This window comes from Carcharhinus amblyrhynchos, chromosome 16 (assembly GCF_965287045.1).
Source record: "Carcharhinus amblyrhynchos chromosome 16, sCarAmb.v2.hapA, whole genome shotgun sequence".
NCBI lineage: Eukaryota > Metazoa > Chordata > Chondrichthyes > Carcharhiniformes > Carcharhinidae > Carcharhinus > Carcharhinus amblyrhynchos.
Window position 1 is genome coordinate 8,831,316 of NC_137339.1, and position 19,327 is coordinate 8,850,642.

The window sequence follows — 19,327 nt, forward strand, 5'->3', positions numbered from 1 at the left end:
GCCAGAAAATCTCACCCCAAAGTCTCTCAAAGTGCTTTGCAGCTAAAGTACTTGTTGTAGTGTAGTCACTGTTGTAGTGTAGTCACTGTTGTAGTGTAGTCACTGTTGTAGTGTAGTCACTGTTGTAGTGTAGTCACTGTTGTAGTGTAGTCACTGTTGTAGTGTAGTCACTGTTGTAGTGTAGTCACTGTTGTAGTGTAGTCACTGTTGTAGTGTAGTCACTGTTGTAGTGTAGTCACTGTTGTAGTGTAGTCACTGTTGTAGTGTAGTCACTGTTGTAGTGTAGTCACTGTTGTAGTGTAGTCACTGTTGTAGTGTAGTCACTGTTGTAGTGTAGTCACTGTTGTAGTGTAGTCACTGTTGTAGTGTAGTCACTGTTGTAGTGTAGTCACTGTTGTAGTGTAGTCACTGTTGTAGTGTAGTCACTGTTGTAGTGTAGTCACTGTTGTAGTGTAGTCACTGTTGTAGTGTAGTCACTGTTGTAGTGTAGTCACTGTTGTAGTGTAGTCACTGTTGTAGTGTAGTCACTGTTGTAGTGTAGTCACTGTTGTAGTGTAGTCACTGTTGTAGTGTAGTCACTGTTGTAGTGTAGTCACTGTTGTAGTGTAGTCACTGTTGTAGTGTAGTCACTGTTGTAGTGTAGTCACTGTTGTAGTGTAGTCACTGTTGTAGTGTAGTCACTGTTGTAGTGTAGTCACTGTTGTAGTGCAGCAGCCAATTCTGTGCTTAGCAAGCTTCCACAAACAGCAATGTGGTAATGACCAGACGCATCAGCCAGGGCCTCTGGGATTACGCGTCCAGTGACATTACGACTATGCCACTATCATCCCACAAACACTACACGGTGGCAAAGTGGTTAGCACTGCTGCCTCACAGCACCAGGGACCTGGGTTCAATTCCTGGCCTCATTGTCTGTGTGGAGTTTGCATATTCATCCCATATCAGCATGGGTTTCTTCCAGGTGCTCCAGTTTCCTCCCACAGTCCAAAAGTCTGGTTAGGTGCATTGACCATGCTAAATTCTCCCTCAGTGTACCCCAACAGGTGCCTAAGTGTGACGACTAGGGGATTAAAGTGTTAATGTTAGCCTACTTGTAATACTAATAAATAAACAAAAAAAAACTACCCAAACTTTTAAGTCCCTCACTTTTATCTCAAGTTGCTTCATTGTGTGGAGAATCATAGAATTGCTACAAGTGCAGGAGGCCATTCAGCCCATCGAGTCTGCATCGACCACAATTCCACCCAGGCCCTACTCCCGTAACCCCACATATTTACCCTGCTAATCCCCCCAACACTAGGGTCAATTTAACATAGCCAATCAACCCAACCCGCACATCTTTGGATGCTAAAGGCATCAGCCTCTCATGGCACCTTGTCCAAGAGGCTATTTTTGTACGTGAGCCTCGACATTTAGAGGAGGCGCAACACGATATTGGGCTGCGGAGTTTGTGACAACGGAGCCGAAACCTTCCAACACGGACATACACATCTGAAACATATTTGATGGAAAAGTGGTCAGAAGGTGAAACTCTGGTCAGCCCAGAGATCGAGGGTTGCCACCTCTGGTTTGATGTAATCCTAGAGGTTTCACCATGTGACCTCCCTGTCATTCCTGTCAATAGTTCCTGCATCGTCCTTCCTGACAGTGCACCACCTCCCAGACCAATTGGAAAGCAAACAGACATCATCCAATTGGATGATTATGTCCCAATGGCTTTTTCTCCCCATTCCCAATATTTTTATAACAGAAGTATTCAAAGTAAATGAAGCAAAAGCATATTTTTTGTTATCATGTCCTCTGTGATTTACCTCCTGGCTTTTATTCAGCTGAGGTTGAGCATTGAGAGGTTTTGAATACAAGTCTTCTTGCTTCCCTCCCCCTGACCATTGTCTACCCCCCCCGCTCTCCCCAACCCACCCCCACCAGACAAAGCTACCAACACAAGAGGCACAAACTCAGAGTGAAGGGACGCTACTTTAAAACTGAAATGAGGAGGAATTTCATCAGCCAGAAGGCGGGGAATCTGTGGAATTCATTGCTACAGAGGGCTGTAGAGGCCAGGTCATTGAGTGTCCTTAAGACAGAGGTAGATAGGTTCTTGATCAATAAGGGGATCAAGGGTACAGTGGGGGCAGGGGAGAGGTGGAGAAGGAGGATAAGAATCATATCAGCCATGATTGAATGACGGAGCAGACTCGATGGGCCAAATGACCTGATTCTGCTCCTATATCTTGTCGTCTTATGGTCTAACACCGGAGACAGAACCTGTAAAATGCACACCCAGAGAGCATCATCCACTCTGCAAACAAACCAACCATTAATTAGCTAGTCAAAACAGAAGGAAAAATTGTACAATAATCTGTATTAAATATTAAGAGGTGCAATAGCAAACAATAGTTTAACAGGAAGAAAATCAATTAACAAAAACAGTTTTGACTGTTACAGCAGGCTGGTCTTTAAGCCACTCACTGGTGAGCTGCACACACAAATTATAGTACAATAAATATCTTGAAACTACTCAGTTTTAAGACTTAAAATTAAAATATGTGGATGAGAACCACACTAAACTTTTTAAATTCTCAATTACACATTCAGTAGCTTTAGTTGAAACTGACACTTTTTTTCCTAACATTGTACAAATGTGACAGAGTTTTAATGTTTCGACCCAAAACAACTTTGCCTCTGTCTTATTTATTAGAAGAGAAACTCTGGTGTTAAAGCATGTGACTGGACCCAAATTCTGCAAAACCAGGAAGTTCCTGGTTTTGGAAAAGTTGGAATGAGTCAGGCTGAGAGCTCACCGGGAGCAAAGAGTCTATAATTAAGGAGACGGTGACCAAACATCAGCTGGCTGGACAGAGCCAGCTCGGAGTTGGAATGGGGAGGTTGTGCCAGATGAATCTGACTGAATTTTTTGACAAAGTGAATAAAGAAGTGGCTACAGCATTTGATTCAAGTTGATTATGAAATGCTGTTATCTAAAGAAGTTCAAAATATACAACACCCAATTATTGACCTGGCTGGACAAGTGACTGTGAGCGGCAGGATGAGAGATAATGGGCAGGATGTGACCTGTGTAGGAGCCTCAACTACTCGCACTCACTATATTCTTTAATGACTTAAGATAATTAGATAGAAAGCCAAAATTGCCCACAAAACGAAGAAAGTCAGCATTGTAAATGGAAACATAAAATTATGTAGCAATATCACGGGCAGACCTGTATCATATGTGATGTTATCCATGGACTTAAAAAGGATAAAACAGGGTATTTTCTAAATGGTGCCAAGCTATTAACAGTGGAAGTCTAAAGAGACTTGGAGATCCAGGTACAGCAACAATTAATTCGTATAGCACCTTCTATATCTAAAAAGTCCCTGGACAGTTCACAGGATCATTACAAGTCAAAGCATCACACCGAAGTACGCAAGGGGACAGTTGGGCAGATGATCAAAAGCTTGCTCAAAGAAGCAAGTTGTCAAAGATTCTCTCCAAGGACAAAGTGAGGTGGAGAGGTGTAGGGAGGATATCCCAGAGCGTGGGGATCAGGCAACTGAAAGCATAGCCACCAATAGTGTAGTGATTAAAGTTGGGGAAACTCAACTGTGGTCAGAGCAGTGCAGATATCTTGGGAAGTTTTGGGGCTGGAGGAGATTACAGAGGTAGGGGCGAGGCCATGGAAGAAAACAAGGACGAGAATGTTAAAGTCATGATATTGCTGGAACAGGTGACAATGTAGGTCAGCATGCACAGGGGTGACAGGGAACAGTACTTGCTGAGAGTTAGGACACAGCTCAGAATTTTGGATGACCTCAGGTTTACAACAGATAATTACAGCTTCAACAGGTACAAGAATAATCAAAAAGGCTAATGAAACACTGGCCTTTATATCTAGTGGACAACAATATAAGGAGGCAAATGTTATGCTACATTTATACAAAAGCCCTGATTAAATCAAAGACTAATCCTTTCATTAGTAATAAATTTTCTCTTGCTACAGAGATCTCCCACAGGGATGGGCAAGTTTCTCTCCGGTACACGTTAAAAGACTCAGCTAGATTAAACAAACCAATTTCAAGAACAAGTACCTGGGCCCAATAATCACACTGTTCCACACTCTCTCCCCAGCCCATCAATTTGTCAGCCACTGATAAGCCTAAGTATCCCAAAGTGGATTTGGAGATAAGTCAAGATAAAAAATAAGTCCATATTATCCCAAAGTGGATTTGGAGATAAGTCAAGATAAAAAATAAGTCCATATGATCCATCAATCATAAAAAGCTAGCACTGACTGCTCCGCAAAGCAGCATTAATGGCAGTCAAGGTGTAGGACATTAACCTAAACCACACATCCTGTTCAACCATAGCAGCAGGGCCCTGCCAGGCTAATCGAAACACTCCAGCAGATTAGTAACCATCTTAAAATCGAGGATAAGGGAAGTTTCACCAGTTCATTTTTGAGGGAGAAATGCTATTTTCAAAAGCGCACAGAATTGCTGGTCAAAGATGTATCACCTCCGACTGTCAGGAACTCCTGCAAGCACATGGTCAAACTGCATTTAGTGTTAAATCACTTACAGTAAATGGCATCTTCAGGACAGAAGAGAAAATTAATGGAAATATTATCCTGCTAAGAAGTTACTTTTCTCAGAACGAAACCCCACTCATTTGCCAGTGCTTTTTTTATTATAAATGAGAAAGTCCGATATATCGTGCCAAGTGTTGCTGTCTTCATAGAGGTAGGTCATGGAAGATTGGAGCGATGGCTGAAGCGTGTGCGGATGGTGCTCAAACAGCCACAGGACAACACCCCACACCAATGTAGCAAACAGTGGGAAAGGGTCTCGCTTTGTCTCAGGAAAGTAACCCTTTTCAACGGCCAGTCGTGAAAGAGCGAAGAGAATCCGCGACAACAGGTACATGTTTATCTGTGGGGAAAATAGAAGTTAGAGAGACAGAACATTATAAAACAACGCCTATCAAAAGAAAGCTATTCTACCATAGACATGGAGAGAGGGGGATTGGATGAAGACACCAATCTGGCAATCAAGAAAGCAATTTAACGGAATGGAATGCAAAGATGCTGCTGAAATCACATTCCTCCCAGCCAGCAACATTTAACCAAAGTTTCTAAAATCTCATTTAACAAATCCAAATGCACCTAGAAACACAGAATCCCTACAGTGCAAGAGGAGGTAATTCAGCCCATTGAGTCTACACCAACAACAATCCCACCCTAGCGATATCCCCATAACCGTATGTATTTACCTTGCTAATCCCCCTGACACCGAAGGGCAATTTAGCACAGCCAATCACTCTAACCTGCAAATCACTGGAGTGTGGGAGGAAATTGGAGCACCCGGAGGAAACGCATGCAGGCACGGGGAGAATATGCTAACTCACATAGACAGTGACCTGAAGCCGGAGTTGAACCTGGGTCCCTGACACTGTGAGGCAGCAGCGCTAACCACCGTGACAAGATAAACATAAAATACTGAAGATGATGGAATCTGAAACAAAAACAGAAAATGCTGGAAGTCCTGACGAAGAGTCATCCAGACTTGAAACGTTGGCTCTGGGCAGTTTTCTCATCCCACCTGCCACAGGAATCGTAGCACACAGGATGTGGACCTACAGGTCCAGATCTGGGGCAAACGTGGCTAGAAAACCTGCTGAGATTTTCCAGCATTTTCTGTTTTAGCACCCAGACAAGGAGGCCGCTAAATTGTTCCAAAACGGCTAAATTGTTTTACATCAGCACTATCTGACCATTCCCTCTCTGCCAACCACCCACACATTGCCATTCTTCTTACTAATCCATCATTTTTACCCAATATCCTTTCTTTCCCTGACAGTGCTGATTCCAGTTAAGGTATCGATCCAGCAAGGGTCCCAGCTATAATCGGTGTACTGCACAAAATGGTCTAACCTCCAGGTAGATCAGAACGAGGCTCAAGTCAGAGTTAGGTACAAGGGGGGGTGATAGCCTAGTGGCATTATCGCTACACTATTAATCCAGAAGTTCAGCTAATGTTCTGGGGACCTGGGTTCGAATCCCATCACGGCAGCTGGTGGAATTTGAATTCAATAAAAAATATCTGGAATTAAGAATCTAGTGATGACCATGAAACAATTGTCGATTGTCGGAAAAACCCATCTGCTTCACTAATGTCCTTATCCAGTCTGACCTACATGTGTCTCCAGAGCCACAGCAGCATGGTTGACTTTCATCTGCCTTCCAAAGGCAACTAGGGATGGGCAATAAATGTTGGCCAGCCAGTGACACCCATGTCCCATGAATGAAGTGAGAGATAGGCCAGTGACTACACTCACTGACTAGGTTAATAAATAAACCCCATCCCTCACTAGTAAAGGTGATACCAGAAGCCACAGTAGCGAAAAAGAAAAACAAAATGGAAAAATTGGAAGGTGTATAAAACCGGGTATCCAGCACATTGATCCCCAGAGATTTTCAGGCAGTGACCCAAAGGCTGTCGCTTGAGTAACCATGAAATTATCTAACTAGTGTAACAGTTCTCAGGTGTAGCTTTTACATCTTATCTTATAGCAACTAAATATATCAGAAAACAAGCAAGTCCCATCAACTGTAATGGCAGCACTGGTTAAACCATTAAGACAGACTTGCACTTATGTAGCACCTTGTCGGACCTCAGGACTTCCATACACCCGATAAAGTAACTTTTTGAAATGTAGTTGCTCTTGCGGCAAGAAAACAAGGCAGACAATTTTCATACAAGTAGCAATGAGATAACGATCAGATAATCTGATTTTAATGGTGCTGGTTCAGGGATAAATACTGGCCAGAATATTAACTTTACGTTTTATATGTTATATAAAGTACACCTCTGTATGGTTCAACATTCTGACAAAACCGGCCAACTGAATGAGGTGTCACAAATGGGAGAACATGGCAGTGCAAGACGCCACCTTTAGGAAAGGGATGGTAATGCAGAGGTAATGTATGAGATACGATGACACTCAGACCCCGTACGCCAAATTCCAAAGCAATGTCGCCAAGAAGCTCAAGTTTAGGCCACCCCCACCCCTTTCACTTCTATTGATACATGAGGAACAAACAGTTTTCTTTCCTGGTTACCTGGCTGTTGATGTGGTTGTTGTCTCCAAACACGAACCAGCCTCCCATGCAAGCTGCGAAGAACGAGTGGAACTGTGATTTCTCACCCAGCAGCCATTGCTGTGCTGCCAGCACCCCTTTGTACAGGAAGACGAATATGGCCAGGTTTCGGGAATGAGTGTACGTTGCTTGTGCGATGGCTTTCAGTTTGTCTAATAGACTGAACACAAAATGACAAATATTAGCATTATTTCTAATCTTTTTCTCTCCTAACCCGCTCTCCAAGGCTTCAGTTTAACTAATTTCCTGCATCCTAATCTAACCCTATCCTAGGATACAGGGTAAGACATTGATAATCCTATGTCTAAGACTAGTAGTCTGGGCTGACTCTTGCCCTGAATTTCCTTCTCCCTGTGGGTTATAGCATCAGTGTCGCAGCTCAGAATAAAACAACAAACACTCCCTGCTCATTCCACAGGGACTGGCAGACACAAACACCCTGCTTACAACTGATGCAGTCTATAAATGCCAGACAGTCATCAGACCATTATGAAGAATTTTAAGTCAGCCGATATTTAAAACAGAAGACAAAAAACTGTTCGCCAGCAACATTCCATCAAATTTGTTTTTTATTACTGACAGCTTATTTCTTTAAGCACTTGGAAGTTTTGAATTTTTTTTTTGCTTGGTGACACTTCAGGGGCCAGACTTGTTCTCAGCCAGTGTGAACACTCAGAATGCTGCACAGCCATAACACAGAGGGAACAGCAGTGCAGGGCACAGCCAGTGCCTGCATGGGCCTAGTATGCAGAACAGATTTAACTTCATAAATCAACATTTGAGACTTGGGTGGACTTGCATTTATATAGTGCCTTTCGTGACCACATAGCATCGCAAAGCACCATACAGCCAATGAAGTACTTGTTGAAGTGTAGTCACTATCAGCGCACAGGAAACACAGCGGCCAAGTTACACAAAACAAGCTTCCACACACAGCAACGTGATGTTAATTGAGGCATAATTTTTTGTCAGAACACCAACATTAAATCCCCTACTCTGCTTCACTGCACAGTGGTTAGCACTGCTGCCTCACAACACCAGGGACTCAGGTTCAATTCCAGTCTTGAGTGACTGTCTGCGTGGAGTTTACACATTCTCCCTGTGTCTGTGGGGGCTTCTGCTGGGTGCTCAAACTTCCTCCCACAGTCCAAAGATGTGCAGGTTAAGTGGGTTAGCCTTGGTAAATTGACGCCAGTGTTCAAAGATGTATAGGTTAGGAGGATTAGTGGGGTTATGGGGATGGGGTGGGCCTGGGTAAGATGCTCTGTCAGACAGTCGGTGCAGATTCGATGGGCCAAATGGCTTCCTTCTGCACTGTAGGGATTCTACGATTCAAAATAACACCATGGGACCAATTCTTCTGTACTGAGTTAGGAGTGTTTGCCTTGATTTTTGTGCTCATGCCCTGGTATTAGACTTGAGTGCAGAACCTTCCAACTCAGGGAGGAGAGAATGCTATCAACTGAGCCATGGCAGATACTGGAACTAAATGCATTGACCTTGAGGGAAATAAAATCCCTCGGAATCACTGGGTAATTCTAATTTTCCAATCGAGATAGGCAAAGCACCAATAATGACAATGTGTATAGACAACAGGCAAGTAGCCCTTACCTTCCACTTTTGAACAGGAACGTCATCACTAGGGCATGCGGGGCTCGGATTTTGGCTCCATACCTAAAAAGGAATTGCACACAATTCATAATGTGCACCTAAAACTGACAGGGTCTGAAAACATCTGTGAAGTCTTCACCATCACCCATTTCTCAAGATTGCATTTATATGAAGTACTCATTGTGCAGGTTCCATTCTCATCGTCCTTCCTCCAAAACAATATTACCCAATTATAGATGCTGGAGGCTTCTAATTTCTTCACTAAAATTTTTGACCACATTTAGAATTCTAGATCCATCTCTTCCCTTGCCACATCTTCCAAAGGACCTTCTGAATGAAGACAGCCCTAATCTCAGGACAACCAATTTACCTGGAATGTCACCTGGTGCAGGTAGTTAACAATAGGGAAAGGTAAGAACAAGAAATCTAATACGCCAACCCCAAAGCCCATCAGCTCAAAAATATAAACTGATAAAACAAAATTCCAAAAAGAAAGTGATATCTCACAGACATAGCACATTTGTTATATTCTTATGTTTGTGAGATCTACTTAAAAGATCATTTCCTTCCTTGTAACAAAGGAGTACACACGCACACAGTGGTTAGCACTGCTGCCTGATAGCATCAGGGACCCGGGTTCAATTCCCAGCTTGGGTCACTATCTGTGTAGAGTTTGCATGTTCTCCCCATGTCTGCATGGGTTTCTTCCAGTGCTCCAGTTTCCTCCCACAGTCCAAAGATGTCCAAAAGTGAACTGGCCATGCTAAATTCTCCCTTAGTGTACGCGAACAGGTGCCAAAGAGTGGCAATTAGGGGATTTTCACAGTAACTTCATTGCAATGTTGATGTAAGCCTACTTGTGACTAATAAATAACTTTTTAAAAATAAAACTCATTCTTAACAGTTGGATTATTTGAATTAATAGTTGAAACTGGGGGGTTTGTACTCTCAATGATTACTCCAGCTGTCCCCTCTACCTACTTCTAACTGTTAGACAATTGAGACCAGACTAAGGAAGAAACATATTGGTACAGGAAAGATAGAGTGACGTTAGGGCAGAGGGAAGTATTGGATAGCAATTAAAATCTAGTTTGTATTAGCGAGCGCCATTTTCTTTATAACTAGTGTGATTAATCTCCAATTCTATATCACTGGGGATATAACCTCAGCACATATAGCTTTAGTTCTGTCATTTAATAACATGTAATGGGCAATGCAAAATTGGTCTATTTCATTCACTCAAACTGTAGAATGATGTTACAGAACCTTTGGAACTTGGGTCACTCGTGGACAGCATATCCTCAGCTGCCCAACACTCACTTCAACAGCTTGTGGTTACAAATCACCCACTGAAAGACTTGCATTTTTATAGCACCTTTAATGACTCAAGAACCTCCCACAGCCAATGAGGTACTTTTGAAATGTAGCCTTGGTTGTAATGTAGGATACACAGCGGCAATATAATAATGACCAGATAATTGTTTTAATGTGAGGAGGGGTTCGGGATAAATATTGGCCAGCACACTGGGGAGAACTCCCCTACTCCTGTTCAAAATAGTAACCATGGAATCTTTTATATTCAACTGAGAGGGTGGAATGGGTTGGAGCTTAACATCTCAGCTAAAAAAGGGCATTTTAAACACAGCAGTACTGCACTGGCAGCGTTAATCTAGATTTTGTGTGCAAGTGTCTTGAATACTACCAACTTGAGCCACAGCTCAACTAGTTGAACTGAATTTAATTTAAAAACATAATGATACCTTAAAATGAAGTGGCAGAAAGGTAAGTCTTACACACAATATGATCGTCAAATTATGAACGCAAAGAACTTACAGCCTTCTTCATTTTTTAAGTTTATTTATTAGTGTCACAAGTAGGCTTTCATTAACACTGCAATGAAGTTATTGTGAAAATCCCCTGGTTGCCAAGTTACGGCACCTGTTCAGGTACATCGAGGGAGAATTTAGTATGGCCAAGGCACCTAACCAGCACATCTTTCGGGCCATGGGAGGAAACTCTCACAGATACAGGGAGAACGTGCAGACTCCACACAGACAGTGACCCAAGCCGGGAATTGAACCCGGGTCCCTGGCGCTGAGGCAGCAGTGCTAGCCACTGTGCCACCGTGTCGCCCCTACCATGTCCCGCTCCCTCTGATATCTGTACACAGATCAAATCAGCAAGACTGCAGCTGGAGGAGATTTATTTCGGATTAGTGCACATTCTTCAGCAGCTTTCCAGGGCTCTGTCCATCCATTTCTCCCCAGCCACATTCTACTTTACAATAAATAAACTCTCAGAGACTGTTAATCCACCGAAATTCCCATGACAACTCAACTACCAGTGAATGAAAAAGTAGAGTTTGACTAATTCATCAGAAATAATCCTCACAAACATTGCCAAATTTAACAAAACAACTTAAATTTGATTAATGAACAATTCTTTAATGGCAAAGCAAGCTTAACCAGTAATTCACAGAGCCATACACCCCAGGCAGATGGTGTGTTTGACCACCAGACGATATTAAGTTAGTAAGGGCACAAACATGCTGAGGAAACTAGAACGTGTATCCCTACCAGACAGCTAGTTCACACGCTCTCAAATTCCCATCTGTAAAACCTCCCCTCCATCTTCTTTTCCACAGAGATAAACCATCCAGGTCCTGCTTCTAAATTCTACGTTCTTCCGTAATTCCTCTTGTCAGCATACATTTCAGTCTAAGTAAGAAGTCTCACCACACCAGGTTAAAGTCCAACAGATTTATTTGGTATCACAAGGGGCCACTCACCTGATGAAGAAGCAGCACTCAAAGATCGTCATACCAAATAAACCTGTTAGACTTTAACTGGCGTTGACAGACTCCTTACTGTGTCCACCCCAGTCCAAAGCCGGCATCTCCACATTTTAGTCTAATGCATCAGTTGTGGCTGCATGGGTAACACCCTCACCTCGAAATCACAAAGTTCCAGGTTCAAGTCCTCCTTGAGATCGTGAGGTTGAGGTTTATCTCCAATCAATATCACTTTCTAAAAAAACATCTGGGCACTGCTGCCCATGAGATCTTACTGTGCACAAATAGTAATCCCCAATCATCATCACCAAAACAACAGATTATCCGGACAGTGCTATTCATGGGACCTTATCACAGAATCCCATGCAAAAGAGGCCCTTTGGCCCATCAAATCTGCAGCGACACATGAGAAGCACCTGTCCTCCCAGCTAATCCCATTTGCCAGCAATTGTCCCATAGCCTTGCTGTGCACAAATACCAATCCTCCGATCAGAATCACTGAAATAACAGATTATCTGGATACTGTTGCTTGTGGGATCTTGCTGTGCACTGATGTTAATTCCCTCAATCAATCTCACCCAAACAAACAAAAAGCTGGACATGATCGCACATCGCCGCCTTCAAATATTAAGCCCCCAGTTGGCATCATTCAAACAACAGGGTGGCACAGTGGTTAGCACTGTTGTCTCACAGCGCCAGGGACCCAGGTTCGATTCTCAGCTTGGGTCACTATCTGTGTGGATCTGACATTCTCCCCGTATCTGCGTGGGTTTCCTCCCGGTGCTCCAGTTTCCTTCCACAATCCGACAGACATGCTGGTTAGGTGCAGTGGCCACGCTAAATTCTCCCTCAGTGTACCTGAACAGGCGCCAGAGTGTGACGACCACTGGATTTTCACAGTAACTTCATTGTGGTGTTAGTATAAGCCTACTTGCGACACAAATAAATACACTTTAAACTGTAACTGTAGGAGTCCAAATATGTGCGGGTTAGGTTGATTGGCCATGCTAAACTGACCTGAGAGTCAGGGAGATGAGCAAAACGTTTACATTTCACAAGTAGGCTTACATTAACACTGCAACGAAATTTGGCATGTCAGCTACAACTTTCACCAACTTTTACTGATCATCATAGAAAGCATTCTTTCTAGTTGTATCACAGCTTGGTATGACTCCTGCTCTGCCCAAGACCACAAGAAACTGCAAAAGATTGTGAACGTAGCCCAAGCCATCACGCAAATGAGCCTCCCATCCACGATTCTATCTACACTTCCCACTGGCTCAACAAAGCAGCCAACATAATTAAGGACCCCACGCACCCTGTACATTCTCTCTTCCACCGGGAAAAACATACAAAAGTTTCAGGTCACATACCAACCGACTCAAGAACAGCTTCTTCCCTGCTGCCATCAGACTTTTGAATGGATCTACCTCGCACTAAATTGATCTTTCTCTACACCCTAGCTCCGGCTGTAACCCTACATTCTGCACTCTCTTGTCTCCTTCTCTATGAACAGTATACAGTGAAAGTATTGGTTTTTTGTGCGCTATACAAACAAAGCATACCGTTCATGGAGAAGGAAAGGAGAGAGTGCAGAATGTACTGTAACAGTCATAGCTAGAGTGTAGACTAATATGTGCGGCAATAATAAATTAAATCAGCGAAGTTACTGTGAAAATCCCCACACTCTGCAGGATAAACACGAGGGGCTAAGGGAATAGGGTTAGCAGCAGACTAGATGGGCCAAATGGTCTCCTATGATTCTGGACACCGCTACTTGTGGGATCTTGCTATGTACAAATTGACTGCACCCACCCCCATCCAATAGGATAACGATGACTACACTCCAAGATCCCTCTGAAGAGGCCGGTGGCGCTACATCAATGCAAGGCTTTGCTTTCTGTTTATATGACAGGAGGTTGGGGTCCTGAGGACAGAATGAGCGTCCCCTCCCCTCCCCTCCCCTCCCCGCACTCACACGGCCCCGTTGCGGAATCCCTTGACGGTGGCCAGGGCGGCCTGGAGCCGGCGCTCCCGCAGCAGCCGGTTCACCGCCCGCAGCGCCGACAGCAGCAGCTCCCCGCGACCCATCCTCGGCGGAGCGCCCAGGGCGACGGACCGGAAACAGGAAACCGGCCCCCCCATCCCCTCCGGCTGGAGCTCAGCAGCCCCGCACAAAGGTTCCGCGTCACCACCAGCTGCTTCCCCCCCTCAGGAGAAGTCCCCAGGCAGCCATCAGGGCACCACTTGAGGTGGGTGAGTGGGGGGGGAGCAACACAAGGGGAGGTGGTGGCTCAGTGTCACTAGACTATTAACTCACAGACTCAACTAATGTTCCTGGGTTAGAATCCCACAGATGGTGGAATTTGAATTCAATAAAAAAAATTGAGAATTAAATATCTACTGATGGCTATGAATGGATTGTCAGAAAAACCCATCTGGTCTTTTGTATCTTTGGCTAAGAGCAAGTGTAGTATGGACATGCTGTGCTTGGTTGAAGTCATTAGGTTACATTTTAGCTTCATTTGAAGTAATTTTTAAAAGCGGCATCTCGGCCTGGAGGAGGAGCTATGCCTACTCCAATCAGCTTGGATCACGTAGATCAAGCCAAGACAGCTGTCTTGTCAGCTTGGATCGGGAATGTCCCAACTTGTTGAGACTCTGAATTGGACTTGATTTGATTGAAATTGGAATAAAAATGAACAAAAAAACTAATGTCCTTTAGTGAAGGAAATCTGCCGTCCTTACCTGGTCAGGCCTACATGTGACTCCAGAGCCACAACAATGTGGTTGACTCTCAACTGCCCTCCTAGGGCAACTTGAGATGAGCAATAAATGCTGTCCCACGAATGAATAAAAAAGATTTTAAAAGAATGTTTCTTTTAAATCTTCCAGCATGTGATGTTCGTTAGTTGTTAAACGCAATGGAGATGCAAAACAACTGACAGTCAGGGAACCTGCAGTCAGCTAAGTTGTTACCTGAATAGATTAAGTTAAAGTTTATTTATTAGTCACAAGTATCTTATATTAAGACTTCAATGAAGTTACTGTGAAAATCTCCTAGCCATCACACTGTTCAGGTACACTGAGGGAGAATTTAACATGGCCAATGCATCTAACCAGCATGTCTTTCAGACTGTGGGAGGAAACCCACACAGACACAGGGAGAACACACAGACTCCACACAGACAGTCGCCCAAGCCAGGAATTGAACCTAGGTCCCTGGCACTGTGAGGCAGCAGTGCTAACCAACGTGTCACAAAGTGGGTTATGCATTGAGTTACATTAGTGTATTTATTAGTGTCACTAATGACACATGGGATTGCAGGTAATTCAATTCAATTCAACTTTATTGTCCTTGTATCGTGCATAAAAATAAATACAACGAAAAGTGAGCTTGCAGACTCCCAAGGTACAAAGAAAAAAGCAAATACAAGCAGTCATTATGAAATAGTGCCAATAACCATTAAGTGTATATCTGCATACTGCACAATGCCCATTGCCTGGGAATATGTTAAAGGACGGAGTTCAGCGGGGTAATGGCTCTGGGGAAGAAGCTGTTCCTGAGCCTGGTCGTATGGGCTCGAATGCATTGTAACTCCTCCCAGTTGACAGGGAGCAAACAATCTGTGGCTGGGATGGGTGGGACCTCTAGTAATGTTGAGAGATCTCCGCAAACAGTGTTTGTGGTAAATGTCCTGGATGGCTGGTAGCTGGGTGCCAATGATGTATTGGGTAGTTTTGATACTCACTGCAGAACTTTTCATCAGAAATGCAGCAACTGCTGTCCCACACTGTAATGCAATTCAACAAGATGCTCCCTATTGTGCACCCGTAGAAGTTTGCAAGAAGCTGGGGAGATAGATTGGCTCTTTGTAGCCTCCTCAGGAAGTATAGGTGCTCTGAGGAGGAGTTGAGGGACCATTAGAGGTCAACCATGATGTGGATGCACCATGATGTGTCTTGAGATGGGTAGAAAGCTGGTTAGATGGGAAGCAAAGAATTGGTATAAATGGGTGAGCTGTGAAAAGGATGCAGAGATGCTTCAATGTGATTTGGACAGTTGAGCAAGTGTGCATATGCATGGCAGATGCAATATAATGTAGATAAATGTGAGGTTATCCACATTGTAGCAATAATGGGTAGACAGATTATGACTTGAATGGATTAAATTGAGAGAGGTAGATACTCAGCGAGATCTTGATGTCCTCATGAAAGTAAGCGCGCAGGTACAGCAGGAAGTAAGAAAGGTAAATGGTATGTTGGCCTTCATAGCGAGAGAATTTCAATATAGATATAGGATGTTTTGTTGCAATTGTATAGGGTATTGGTGAGGCTACACCTGGAGTGCTGTGTGCAGTTTAAGTGTCCTATCTGAGGAAGGCTGCCCTTGCTATAGAGGGAGTACAGAGAAGGTTATCAGGCTGATTCCTGGAATGGCAGGTCTGTTATATGACAAGACACAAACTTGGTTAGGATTATATTCACTTATAAAATTCTAAAAGGTTAGACAGGGTAGATTCAGAAAGAATATTTCCAATGGTGCGGAAGTCCAGAACTAGGAGGTCATAGTTTGAGGATAAGGGTTAAACCTTTTAGAACTGAGGTGAGGAGACATTTCTTCACCCAGAGAGTGGTGAATGTGTGGAATTCACTCCCACAGAAAGTAGTTGAGGCCAAAACATTGTCTGATTTCAAGAAGAGATTAGATATAGCTCTTGGGGCTAAAGGGATCAAGGAATATGAGGGGAAGGGGGAATCAGGATATTGAACTTGAGGATCAGCTCGGATGACCTACTCCTGCTTCTAGTTTCTATGTTTCTGTGTCACAAGTAGGCTTACATTAACATAGCAATTAAATTACTCTGAAAATCCCCTAGTCGCCACACTCCAGAGCCTGTTTGGATACATTGAGGGAGAATTAGCATGGCCAATGCATCTAAATTGCACATCTTTGTGACTGTGGGAGAAGACTGGAGCACCCGGAGGAAACCCACGCAGACGCATGGAGAATGTGCAGACTCCACACAGACAGTGATCCAATCTGGGAATCGAACCCTGATCCCTTGCACTGTGAGGCAGCATTGCTAACCACTGTGTTACTGTGCTGCCCGCAAGTGATAATTAGTAGGACAATTAGTCAGGACCAGGAAAAGAAAAGTCACAGCCTCAGCAGGTCTGACAGCATCTGTGGAGAGAGAATGTTCTGAGCCTGGATGATTCTTCATCAGAGCTGAAGACAAGTGGGAATGGGATGAGATTTTTGCTATTGTGGTAAGGAGGGGAGAATGGATGGTGGGGTGCTGGATAGAGAGCCAGCGGCTGGTGGAGACCGGAGAGATTGACAAAAGATTTCATAGACGAAAGGACAGAGGGAATGTGGCAAGGAAGGGTGCAGATAGAGACGCATTAAGAGACCAGCATGTGTAAATGGCAGAGCAAAGGTAAGCAGTGCTGTGTATTCACTATACCTTCTGATCTTCCCCTCTCTGAGGCTGAACTCTGCAAAGGACTTGGCTTCATACCCTTATGCCCCCACCTCAACAAATTTCAGGCTCGACATAATGCTGACCTCTTCCTCCATCCTTGTCTCAATGCTCACTCCTTTGGGCAGATATGTTCCCACCCCATCCTTTCACTGGCCTCCAGCATTCTTCCTCTACCTGGACCCCTCCCTCTGGCCTCTTACCTGCTCTTGATTTAAATAATTCACCTCAACAGCAGTACCATAGTGGGGATCTTACCAGAGAGAAGGATTCCCCAACCTGCTCCAGTTAAAGTTCACTTGAGAACCAACCTCCTAGAAGTTCAACTACTAGTGGGCAGCAGAGTGGCACATTGATTAACACTGTTCCCTCACAGCGCCAGGGACCTGGGTCCGATTCCCAGCTTGGGTCACTGCGTGGAGTTTGCATGTTGTCTGCATGGGTTTCCTCCGGGTGCTCCAGTTTCCCCCCATAGTCTGAAAGGTGTGCTGATTAGGTGCATTGACCCGAACAGACAACAGAGTGTGGTGACTAGGGAAATTTCACAGTTTCTTCACTGCAGTGTTAATGTAAGCCTTACCTGTGACTAATAAATAAACTTTTAAAGAAATGTTTTTTTAGAAACCTCATGGTCTGCTGAGAATTCTTCGTTTTACCAGACCTTCACTTCAACTTTAAAACATTAACTGCATCTAAGAAACTACAGGCTTGCAGGAAAGAAAACACTGAGATAATTATAAGCTGTAACATAATATCACCTTCATTGTGTGTTTACGAGAGTGTGTGAGAGAAGTCAGAGAATCATTGAATTAAATTTGAGTACATGTGTGAAAATAAATAAAGTTCTTAAATTTAAACTCACAAAAAGCTTGATGCTGGAATTCTTTCACTGGGACACTCACACTGAGGGTAAAAAAAAGTACATACCCTTCACACAAACATACTGATCATGGGACGTTTGAGAGGGAATTGGAGAACTATAGTGTCTGACTTAGCTCCATGGTGGAGAAAAGAGGAGAGGTGGAGGATAAGAGGGGGAGGAGAAGAGAGGTTGGGGCAAGGGGGAAGCTTTTGATTTGATTTGATTTATTATTGTCACATGTATTAGTATACAGTAAAAAGTATTGTTTCTTGTGCGCTATATAGACAAAGCGCACCATTCATAGAGAAGGAAAGGAGAGAGTGCAGCATGCAGTGTGACAGCCATAGCTAGGGTGTAGAGAAAGATCAATTTAATGCAAGGTAAGTCCATTCAAAAGTCTGACAGCAGCAGGGAAGAACTGTTCTTGAATCAGTTCATACGTGACCTCAGACTTTTGTATCTTTTTCCCTATGGAAGAAGGTGGAAGAGTATGTCCAGTTCGTGATTATGCTGGCTGCTTTGCCGAGGCAGTGGGAAATGTAGACAGAGTCAATGGGTGGCAGGCTGGTTTGCCTGATGTATTGGGCTACATTCACGACCTCTTGTAGTTATTGCGATCTTGGGCAGAGCAGTAGCCATTACCAAGCTGTGATACAACCAGAAAGAATGCTTTCTGTGGTGCATCTGTAAAAGTTTGTGATGGTCGTAGCGGACATGCCAAATTTCCTTAGTTTTCTGAGAAAGTAGAGGCGTTGGTGGGCTTTCTTATCTATAGTGTCGGTATGGAGGAACCAGACATTTGTTGGTGACCCGGACACCTAAAAACTTGAAGCTCTCAACCCTTTCTACTTTGCCCCCATTGATGTAAACAGGGGCATGTTCTCCTCTACACTTCCTGAAGTCGATGACTATCTCCTTTATTTTGTTGACAATGAGGGAGAAATTACTGTCGCCATACAATTCACCAGATTCTCTATCTCATTCCTGTATTCTGTCTTGTTATTGTTTGACACCTGTCAACAAACCTGAAAATCGAATTGGAGGGGAATTTGGCCACACAGTCATAGGTGTACGAGGAGTCTAGTTGGGGGCTGAGAACACAGCCTTGTGGGGCACCAGTGTTGAGGATGAACGTGGAGGAGGTGTTGTTGCTTATCCTTACTGACTGTGCTAGGAAATTAAGGATCCAGGTGCAGAGGGAGGAGCCGAGGCCCAAGCTACGGAGTTTGGAGATGAGTTTCATGGGAATAGTAATAGTGTTGAAGGCAGAGCTGTAGTCAATAAATAGGAATCTGATATCGGTGAGAGGAGAAGAGGAAGGAAGGGAGCAGAGGACAGGAGAGAGAAAATGAGGGGAGGGAAGCTTAGGAGATGAGAGGGAAAGAGTGAAGGAGGAATAAGTGGGGGAAAGGCAAATTGT

The 19,327-nt window shown here is 43.9% G+C and overlaps 1 protein-coding gene across 1 annotated transcript; it reads right to left on the minus strand.

Moving 5' to 3' along the window:
* Nucleotides 1-2,348: 2,348 nt before the first annotated feature.
* pxmp4 (peroxisomal membrane protein 4) lies at nt 2,349-13,664 on the minus strand. Its single transcript, XM_080204648.1, has 4 exons — nt 13,538-13,664; nt 8,769-8,831; nt 7,119-7,317; nt 2,349-4,929 (listed from the first exon to the last, which is right to left on the minus strand). Exons 1-4 carry the CDS (start codon nt 13,648-13,650, stop codon nt 4,666-4,668), a joined length of 639 nt encoding a protein of 212 aa, XP_080060774.1. The 5' UTR covers nt 13,651-13,664; the 3' UTR covers nt 2,349-4,665.
* Between the last annotated feature and the right edge of the window lie 5,663 nt (nt 13,665-19,327).